Source organism: Gordionus sp. m RMFG-2023, chromosome 4 (assembly GCF_954871325.1).
Source record: "Gordionus sp. m RMFG-2023 chromosome 4, tfGorSpeb1-WG-v2, whole genome shotgun sequence".
Classification (NCBI taxonomy): Eukaryota; Metazoa; Nematomorpha; class Gordioida; order Chordodea; family Parachordodidae; genus Gordionus; species Gordionus sp. m RMFG-2023.
Window position 1 is genome coordinate 28,676,155 of NC_088778.1, and position 11,607 is coordinate 28,687,761.

Consider the following 11,607-nt stretch of genomic DNA (forward strand, 5'->3'; position numbering starts at 1 on the left):
AGTGATTCCTCTGTTTATAACTGGCTAAACATAGTTTTTAGCTTAAAAATATCACTTTAGCTGGTGCTTTTTTTAAAAAAAAAATAAAACATAAATTAGCTCGCAGAGCATTAACCTTTATGTTCATAGATACTAATTACTCAGCTAGCTATACTTACAGCTAATATTTCTATTATAAAAATGATCATTTAATTTTCAGAATTTTTTTATTAAGGGGGTCATAGTCTCATATATATCTGTATAAAAAAAATGTACATTGCGTTTTTAATAAATAAAGAATATAAGGATTTCTATATATCTGATAACCTAGAATTTTATAATTATACATTTTATTACATTTTTAAATTTTTTTTAATCATTACAAAAGTTATTTGCGAAAATTTATTTATTTGGTATCAAATTGTCTAATTACTGTCCCGTTTGTTGATAATATCTTAGAGGAGCTACGAAAGATTTTGATCGCATAAATTTCTTGTTCTCCATCTCGTTCAGGTTTGGATTAATGTTAGATGGGCCGACGACTTTGTTGAAAAGCTTAATCTTATCACTTATTTTATTGGATTTTGTGATCAAATTTAGGATATCGTCTTTAGAAGTAATGGAATTGGTTCTGGTTTCGTATGCGGGACTGTATAGGTTTATGGAATTCCCGATGGCGTTCGCAGGTAAGGAACATTTTTTGTTTGAGCAATCGGGAATTTTCTGTTGCACAGGGTGCGCAACGGGAGGATGTGGAGAAAGAACTTTTTCTTGACTATTTTTAAATTTAGACGATTCTTTGTTAAAATTGCATAGGCTGCTTTTAGACCTGTCGAGAATACCTGTGAGCCTCGATTTATAATCGTTTTTTGTACCACTTTTACCCAAATTTAATTCGTCTAAATCACCGGGCATATCAACGATTGAATTTTCTACGGCCTGCGATTCGCGTTGTCTTTGACGGGGGGTATTCGTTTTATGCTTCAGTCGGCGATGATTGTGGTAGGAGTTGTTGTAGTACTTTGGACTGGGATCTATAGTAACCCGCTCCCAGTTTATGTCCACTTTGGCCTCGTCCTCGTCAAGAATGTTACCGAATTCTAGGTTCGTCACGTCATCTTGATCGTACCTGGAAAAGGAGGTGGCCATGTTGTTGGGTAAATGGTAAGGGGGGACGTGCGAGCCTGAATTATCGTGTAAAGAGGGTGTAGTTGGTTGCATCTGTCGCGATAAGGAAGGAGCTTTGGTCATTTGATTGAAGGTATATATTTCCGATTCAGCTAAGGCCCGGGTGTCTCTGGCGTTGGAATAATTGTAAACTTCTAACGCATCTTTGTCGGTAAACCTTCCATCTTCTGGTCCATTTCGTGAATCCCTTTCAAAGTGGCTATCTTTTTTCTCGTTTTCATCCATCATTACTATTTTGGGTAGTAAAGGGCGATTAACGTGTTTGTTATCATAATCGCTGGGCTCTTCGGAAGTACCTTCTTGTTTAGGCAGTTTCCACTTTATTGCTGCTGCGGGCGTTGAAGAGGCAACGGAATGAGCGGCCGAGCTTTCACCTTTACCCGAATCCGGGGCTGGCGCGCCGCTTGTTTTACTGGGGTGTAGCAGAGAAGGAATGGTATAAAGAGCGGAACGAAACGGGTTATCATCACCCATATCGCAGTGAGGTTTCATTCGGGAGTGAATCCACGCGTTATTTACTACGTAGTTATGCGAAATCAATTTAGTAGTGGGTACAGGTGGAGAAATGGGAGGAGCGATAGTATTTATTAGAGGAATATTAAAACCGTTGCCATCCGCCGGAACCGATTTAGATTTGACTTTTTTATGATAATTGGTAGAATTAGTAAAAATTCGATTCTCCGCGCTGTCATGGTTGACTTTCCACCGCTCGAAGTTGGTAATAGGGATAATTATCTCGTTGGAATCCGGAGATTCCATAAAATACTCACGCAGTTCGCTGGTTTCGGGTGGCTTATCGTGTTTGGGTTTAATGATGACGTGGGTAGCCGAAAAGTTTGGAGCGGTTTTGCCACGTTGGCGATAAACAGCAGTTGAAAGATGGGAATCGACCCTAAGTTCGTTTCGTGTGGGTGGAGACGAAAGTCTTTGATTGAGGTCATCCCCGTTTTTATTTTTGATGATATCGACTGACAATTTGGTGTGGTTGTGATTAGGAGATTTTGAAAGAGATCGTCTCTCCCAATCGTAGGGGGTGTGGGGAGTATCTCCTATGCGGTCTCTCCAAGCTAAGAGAAGCGAACGGAGATGGGAATAATCGGGGATGTCGTAGTATGAGTCCAAAGTTGTCAGATATTCGTGAAACTGTGCCAGTTCAGGAAAGGCTTCGCCGCGACGTAGTGCGGCCCCAAAATCAAAGGTCTCCTTGATGCGGGCAACGGCATCTTTGTCACGGACTTTGCGCCATGGCAAGTTGCCTAATGCGAATTCCACTAGAACGTAAAACAGGGACCAAATGTCGTCGCGGCGCGAGAGGTCTTTGTTGTGATGAGCGTTTACGGATGCATATCGGACAGTGCCTCGAAAACCGGCAGCCTGTCTTGGTGGACGCACTTGACCAAATGAGTCTACGTATTGCCGGGCCAGTCCAAAATCAATCGCATATATGGTTCGGTCTCGACTTCCATTTCCGACCAATTTTTCTTTATTAATTTCTGTGTCTTCTTCACGGCCGTCCTTATCCGAGGCGGGATAATTAAAACCTGAGTCGCGGGAAGAGTGGTGACACGAGGAATCACGCTTGCGACGTCGTTCCCTAGTCGAATCAAAGTTGGGAGCAGCGACGGCAAAGTTAGAAGGCTTAACATCGCGATGCAAAAAACCTGCCTCATGCACATCGCGAAGAGCTCGCAACATTTGAAGGCCCGCATTAGCACAGGTAGCAGGAGAGAAAGCACCACCTGGTCTCAACCGACGTAGATGGGCTAGATTGCCACCACGAAGAGACATGACCATGTAACTAAAGCGATCGTTACGACCGCACCCGAGCAGGCGGCAAAAGTTAGGCCGACCCTGAAGTCGCTTCAATACAAACACTTCCATCTTAAGGACCTGTTTGCAGGCAGGCGTGCCACCGTTGATAGAAGACCCTGAGTCCCGTGCTGGTTCCACCTTGATAGCTACATGATCTTCGCTCGTCCCAGCTGCGGAGGTCACGTCCACAGCCTCGTAAATGTCCCCAAAACCTCCTCCACCTATCTTACGCGTTACGCGCCATCGATCTTTGATAATTTCGCCTGGGATTACTATCTCAGGAAATTCCCCCTGGTTACCACGCGTTTCTCGATCCCTTTCTGGCTTTTGCCGTGACGGGTAAAAAGCCGTAGTGTAAGGAGAAGGCGATCGAGAGAAGCCCGTAACTAGAGCACCTTCGCCGTTTTTCACTAGTATTTCTTTGAAACCGGGCATGCGCGACTTTATTAATTCAATTGTGTTATGATAATTTAAGTGCGTGTTCGCTTAGCGTAAGATATAGATTATTTTTTATTCACCCAAAATAAATGAGCTATGAAGAATATTATCATTTTTGAGAGGCACATTACATGACAACCTTCTAATGCGAAAGTACGAAAGATTTGAAGGCCATTGATTTATGTAGAGGTAAAATAAATTCGCTTTTTTAAGACTATTAATTATTTGAATGCAAAATTTCACAAATGATTTGCACTGTTTTTTATATTACAGTTTTCTGCGAGGATTAAAAAAAAATTTGAAATCAATTGTCGAATTTTGATTGTAAACACCTGTTCGTTTCATAATACACCTAGCATCAAAAAAAATGATTTGTCACGAATCGATCCTTGATTATCTCTTGTTTTTGTATTGGGAATATGAAAAGAATGTTACCGCACGTTCTAATATAGAATATTATCGTTCCACAGTCCAAATAAACTTAATTAAAATTAAAAAAATTTATATAAATTTATTAGCCAAAACATCTTATAGATAAAGCTGCTTAAATTATTTTTTTTATATATATATAGAACTTAAAGGAATTAATATTATTTAAAATGTAATAATCAACTTCAATTTTAAATGTTTGTTTTTTATATAAAAGAAAAATTTGAATTTGATGACATCAAGAGATAATAATACATTATAAATCCCCAAGGTAAATGGAATATTATACAAAAAATAAAATTAAAATATGGATGAAGCAGTACATTGTATTTTACTAAACAATCAGTGTGAAAAAAAGCCTTTTATGTGAAATTTTAAAAAAAATGTTGCTTGTTTAATATCGTTTTATTCAAAAATGTTACAAAAATCACTTTTTCATTTTTTTTTGGTACCATAAACTTTTAATCAAATTTATTCAAAAACAAAAAAAAAATCAAATAAGAGAGTTGCAGTTTCAATAACTAAAAGAGTTATTAGTTTTTTCCTTCATTCACTTCACCACGAAATATTTATCTCGTTGTTAAGATTTTGTAACAAAAAAAAAAAATTTTCACGAATTTGGAAAGGAAAAGAAAATTTAAGACAATTTTATTTTATTTTTTGTTAATAAGACAATATTTGATACAAAAAAACAGATTGAATAAATTAAAATTTAAACTATTTGTCACAATATGGGAGAGGAATAAGTTGACAAAGAAAAATGCAGCGATTTAAACCCTGGTATACATATTTATCTGTAAATGATCTCTATGACAAACTTAGGTTCAAAATTGAGAAGCCATATAAAATATGGGTTAGGTAGGGGTTACTATATAATTTAAAATAATAACTACTAGAGATGTGCAAAGCTCGGCCAGAATTTTTGAGCAAATAAGCCGGCCCAGCCGGTTAAAATTTTATGAAAAGTCACACTCGGTCTGATCAGTTTTAAAATCATAGGAAACTCCATTGGTTAAAATTTTTTATATAATTTCCGGTTTTCACATTTTACTATGTATATTTAATTTTTTTTCCTCTAATGTCAATTATCTTTAATCTCTCCTCTATGACTATCTAGTTTTTTTCTTTCTACATTTCATAAATCAATTGTAGTTGATATCTGCATAGCGTATATTTGTATTATAATTAATTCATATCATAAAATAATCTGTTCATTTTTGTGAATTTGAACTAACTATATTATTATATTATTTATATAAGTTAGAGAGCCATTGAAATACAAAAAATTAGCATATTCTAATTTATTATCAAATAGTATTAATCAAAATATTATATATAAATTCAAAAAAATTATATCAAAATTTTAATGGCCCAAAATAATTTATGTACGCTTGTCCGGCCCGACTTATAATTTTTTTGCTTGGGACGGGCTTTGCGGATCTCTAATGGCTACATTTCCCAAAAGAAAATCAAGTATATATCTCAACCAATATAATAGGGTTAAAAATTTAAATTTTACATAACAATTAAACACCCATCTAATATAGATTAATCCTATGAGGTCCAATTATCATTTTAAGCTGGCAAAAGATGTTTTATTTTGAAAGTTTATAATGTGATTTATTTATTATTTTTAAATAACAAATAAAATAAATAGACGCTTACTTATAATAAAATACTTGAATAAATCCTCAAATCAACAATGTATAAAAAAAATGATATCTGTTATTATTTAGCAAATAATCGAAGAAATTTGTTTGGCAAAATATTTTCCGTGGATTTTGTTTGGTTATTTGATATAGGAATAAAAATAAAAAAAGTTTATTTGAGCCAATTAATCAAAGGGTAATAAATAAAAGGAGGAAAAGAAAAGGTTATCCGAGTGCGAATACAAAAAAATGTGAGAATTAATAAATTGAAGCAAACAAGAATCATTAACTTTAAAATTAAAATTTATTTCATTTGTTTTACAAAATATATATGTTTTGTGTATTTAAATTTTTAAAAATATAAAATACCAAACGATAAAGGACGCGCTAAATTATAATAGGTTTCATCCTCCAAAAAAAATAATAAAAATTATTGATTAAAATAAGAAAATATTAAGTGATTTTAGTTAAAAATCGATATTTAAATTTTAAAATATCATTGAAAAAAAATCTTAAGTTAATGAGAATTGTATTATTCTTATTACTAATAATAGTGCGCTATTTATAATTAGTTTTAAAAGTTATCGGTTAATTTATCTTTTATAATAAATATAATAATTATTTACATATTTAATTCATAAATAAAAATAATATTATATTTATAATGCATGCATTTATATGCATGTAATGTATAAATTCGAATATTTAGATTTAGAGAACTCCTTACATTTTCATACGTTGTATAATCATTTGAAACAATTGAACAGATGATGATAAATTATTTATAATTAATAATTTTATCTTATATATTATATTTGAAAGATTTTGTGATTCGTAACATATTTCAAGAGAAATTTTATTTAAAAAACACAAAATTGATCAAAATGCACAAAAGCGGTTGAAAGTTTGTGTTTTAAATTCATAAAAAATGATAAATGAGAGTTTTTTTTTGAGGAATATGTAAGAAAGTGAAATAATTTTTTTTAGATAAAAATTCATCATTTTATAATAAAGGGACCCGCGGTTTAAACCATTAATAAATAATTTTACATTTTCTTCCGTTTATATCCTTTTCCTTGTTAATATATACGCCCCAAATTTGCTTTATTACAGATAATACCAAACGTCAAAAAAAAACCTATTATTGTTTACTGTAGCAGATGAAATCCATCTATCTCATACTAGAAGGATTGATGGAAATAAAAGGAAATTATATGAAATGGGAAAGGATGAAAGAACTGATCTATGTAGAAATGCATAGGAAATAATCAAAAATATTTTTAAAAAGCAATTACTAACGATTTTATAAACTGAACGATTATAATTGGTGGGATTTTTATGCAGCATGGCCAAATTTATCTGATAGTAAAATAAAAGTTACAAATTTCCCTCTTCTCACCATCTTTCACCTTGAAGCAAGAGAGACTCATATTAAAAATGATGGACTTTGTGCAGCATTATAAGCGTACTTGCGGTTCCAAAAACACAACTTCCCGTTGAAAGGTGGGGCATTATAATTTGTGTTATCGTGGAAAAGAACATATAAAAATTCAGTTATATTGGAAAATATATTGCCTACTCATAGTTAGCGCGAATTCGTAGCGAAGTATACAAAAATTAATGCAAAATTATTATATTGTCATATTTCGCTGCCGGACCTGCAAGGGTTATACGTTCAAATAATGTATATTTAGAAATAAATTGTGATTTTTTTGTATTATTTAATTTTTATATATCAGAGACCTGCAGCGGAAACATTTTCACGGCCCGGAGCGGGTTTTATATTTTCAGGCCCGGTCCGGATTTTTATTTTTTATAGCTAATAACGATTTTAAATATTCGGTTGTAAAATATACGGCCGGGCCTAAGTATTCAAAAAAAAATTAAAATATGCCCTATGCATGTCTCTGTTATATGTTATTATTCGTGGATATTTTATAATAAAAATAAACTAATTTAATTTCATCTATTAAATAAAAAAAGAACAATATATAAAAGATTCATAATTAAAATGATATAAGATGGTGTTGTACACTAAAAAAAAATTAAAACTTTTTTAGAACCGCCATGAACCTTTATAACTTACTGATTTTAACCGAACCGTTGTAAATAAAAGTATGGTTGTGCCGATCCAAATATTTTTCACCGATTCGATCCTATATTTTCCGATATTACTAAAAAAAAATCGATCCGATATTTTCATTGATTTTTATTTACCATCTATCTTTGTATAAATATTTTCAATTTAAAAAAAAAACCAAATAAATATTGGCTAAGCCTCGAGATCTCGTTGATAGATGTTCAAAACTTTGTGTCATCTAAGTGAAATCTTAAGGCATGATACACATTTAAATGAATGAACTGTAAATCTAGATATTATTGTATATCGTTGACCCTTTATTTTATTTAAATTAATGGCATATCAAATAGGAGGCAATAAAATTATTGATGAAATTATTAAGTGATGTTAAAAAAATTAGAAACAAGCAGTCCTCGACAAAAACCCGATGGGGCATGTGGGCCGGGATAATAAATAAGTTATATAAATTCACAAGTTTAATTAATAGTCTGCAGAGTTAGGCCCGGGCCTAATACTATTTAAAATAATCGGGTTCGGGCCGATCCCAATATTTTAAAAAAAATTTGGGCCGGGCCGGGTGGGACCTTGGAATTTTTTTTAAATATATCTAAATTTATAAATTTTATATTGAATTTTTTATGTAAAATAAAAATATTTGATTTTATTTATTGTTAAGTAATTATAAAAATTAATTTCTATATTTAAATAAATTCGGGCCCGGCCGGTTTATTTTTTTTAAAAAATTCGGGTTCGGGCCAGGCCGGTAAAACTTTTTTAAAAAAAATTTCAGGCCGGGCCGGGCTTGGATCACTAATTTAGACCGTGTCCTGACTCGACTTGTCATTAAACAGCTGGCTGTTTAAATTCGACTAAATAGCCTAAAAAGTAAAAGAAAAAACAAAAAAAATACCAATAATAACAATACCAACAAATACTTAAATTAAAACTAATAAAAATAAGGTGTCAGGCGCGTAGCAAGCGAGGGGGAGAAATCCCCACCATAGCAAAATTTCCTGAAAAAATGTAAAAGGGCTTCATGAATCGTGAGCAAAGTATTCTATATCAAATAGGTTATATTCTATTCTAAATATTAAAAAAAATTTTGATTAATTTAAATATTTATTTCTTGTACAATAATACTTTATGCCACAAAAATTTTAAGTTCATTTTCCTAAATTTTTTAAAAACACTGATGGATATATAATAAAATTTTATCAACCAAAAAAATAGAAAATTTCTATAGTTTATGAAATGTTTAGATATCAAAATTGACAGAATTTTCCGAATATAATTATTTCTGAGACTTCTTGTGTTACAGGGAAAAAAACTGTGAAATGCCTGCACAAGATGGAGTCTCCGACAGCAAGCTGTTACAGCATTTTTTGGATCTAAAATAACCTATTTTGTATGCCCTTGGCAATTATCAGAATCATCTGAGACACATATTTCATCTGACTGTTACATTATTAGATTTAATAACGGCTGCCGATTTTTTCAATAGAATGTATTAATAAATTATTTAAATTTTATGCAATATTTTTCAAAAAAAATGGAATGGGCTGAAGTTATGAGAATCGGGAATATTATATTACAACTTAGAAGACCAAAAGCTGATCTTTTGACTTTAATTTTGACTCAAATAAATGAATGATTTGTGATTTATCAAATGGCTCTATCCAATTTACAAATACTATATCTAATAGATCCCTCTGATCTGAGGATAAATCAAATCTTGATATTGAAAAATTAAATATTTGGCTAAATTTTATCCATAGAATATAAATAATGTAAAGACCAATTAATTTCAGAATTCAAATGGTAAGAAATTTGGGGATAATCCTCTAAAAAACTACAGAAGCATTACATACAAAGTTTTTCATACATATATATTAAATTTATATTAGAGTATATTTTGGCAATTACAAGCGCAAATGGGAGGATTTTATCTTCATTACAGAGAATAAAAACCTATATCAAAAGTATGAAATCTTGAAACTGATTGAATATACTAGCTTTACTCATCGAGTTCTAATCACCAACACAAAACAAATTAAACGATTAAAAGATTGGCGCAATCGCAAAGAAGATTAAAATTTCATTTATAAAAAATATCTTCTAACTTTTTAAATTTCTATAAAATGTTTAATTTTATATTTTATTGTAATTTACATATGTAAGCTATAAAATTTTTTAACCATTATTATATTCGCTCTCAATATTTTGTATCTTACAATATTTTATTATTTGTGTTCAATAATGATATTTTCAAATATGGTTGCTTTTAATAAATTTTATATGATGGTTAGTTCTAATAAATTTATAAAAAAAATTATCCCCCTCCCCTCCGTAGAAAATTCCTGGTTATGCGCTTGTAAGGTGTCCTAATTCAAAAGCTCGATTAGCCTAAATAAAATCAAAGCTTTTTATCTTATAAGTAAAAAGAAATTAAGCATCAACATTAAATCAACCCAGGAGATGGCCTGTTAGATTAATTTCTGTTCAAAGATAAAACAAGATATAATTTGTGTCATTATTAAAAAAAAATATTTTTCTACATTTTTTTTGAATCGATAAGGAATAATGAACATTTTAAGAAAATATTTTAAAAAGGCTTACAAATTTCTGTTAAATATGAAATTAAATCTCCCAAAAAGGTCAAAAATAAAATAATATTTTTTAATGAACCCTATTATACCAAGCCCAAAGAAAGATTCAAAGTAAAAAAGTATTTTCTCTTCTAGATATAAGATATCTAAAATAAATTTTCATTTTCCAAATCAGATTTTATTAAATTTACCATTTCCCAAAATATTCAAAATATTAAATTAACGTCAAAAGAGCTATTAAAAAATGTCGGCAATTTGATTTTAACAAATAAAAAAACTAGAGAAAATGATATTTTAACAAATGATCTTGCTGGTAAAATAATTAAGTTGTTAAATATAAAACATGTTAACCAGTATAATTTTACATTAAGTTTTATTAATTGCCAAATATTACAATTAAGGCTTAATAACTGTATTCCTGTCAGTTGTCACATTTTGATTGTATAATAATTGGTAATAATTTATACTAAAGTGGTCATTTAAGAAGATATAAAAATATTTTTTTAAATGTTCAAATTTAAAAGTGAGATAAAATTATCTAAGCTTAATGAGAATTTATATTACTAGTTAAAATTTATATTGATAAAAAAATAGAAAATAAGCAATTTTTGGTGCAGCGGCTTTTATTGCCCAGTCTACAGAAGTAAGAGAATAATTTGGCTAATACATATAAAATCTAAGGTTTTAAAGGGGAGGATTTTGCTGCCTACATCCTTGCTCAACCTAAGGTAGGATCTTATATTAACTAATTCAACTTTAATCTATCCATTATAATAAGCTAAAATAAGTCTACACTAAAAATTTCTTATTTTAACAAATATAAAATGGTTAGCATTCTATCTTGATTCTACATTTTTATAATGTCTTTTGCCATGTTATTATTTATGATGAGAACATATATAATCAATATGTTACAAAGCTCTTATAAAGTAGAATTTTATGACCAAGTCTTTTCTTTTCAATGATTATTTTTAGGTAATTAAAATTATTTGCAAAATTATTTCTTCGTATTGTCAAAAAAAGATGATATAAACAAATTTCTCAAATTTATTATGTTAACAACATATTATATTTATTATTATATTAGGTATGAAGTTCAACTATAAAAAAAATTACTTAATGACTTTTCAATCAGGTGAATTGACGAGTATAAATTTATTATCTTGTGTTTAACATAAAATAATGATATCAGAGATTAAAAAATTTTCTGACATATGTCCGTCATGACAAATTAAAAAATTAAATTTTATTTACTTTTGCATATTAATAATATTGTAGCCAGTAGTGTCACTAGGAGGGAGGAGTATTTAGGGGCCCCACTCAAAAATTTGACTAGACCCTGAACGAATTTTATTTTTTAATGACTCCCTAACCCGCATCTGATTACCCTGAACAATTTTTTTTGGATTTATGTAATATATATAGA

General features: G+C 30.5%; 1 protein-coding gene across 1 annotated transcript; it reads right to left on the reverse strand.

Annotated features, from left to right (window-relative positions):
* Window positions 1-237: 237 nt before the first annotated feature.
* LOC135928529 (tau-tubulin kinase 1-like) lies at window positions 238-11,365 on the reverse strand. Its single transcript, XM_065464987.1, has 2 exons — window positions 11,298-11,365; window positions 238-3,897 (listed from the first exon to the last, which is right to left on the reverse strand). Exon 2 carries the CDS (start codon window positions 3,412-3,414, stop codon window positions 409-411), a length of 3,006 nt encoding a protein of 1,001 aa, XP_065321059.1. The 5' UTR covers window positions 3,415-3,897; window positions 11,298-11,365; the 3' UTR covers window positions 238-408.
* Between the last annotated feature and the right edge of the window lie 242 nt (window positions 11,366-11,607).

Excerpts from the sequence above, each read along its gene's own strand:
- LOC135928529 (XM_065464987.1), bottom strand. The coding sequence starts at position 3,414 with ATGCCCGGTTTCAAAGAAATACTAGTGAAAAACGGCGAAGGTGCTCTA.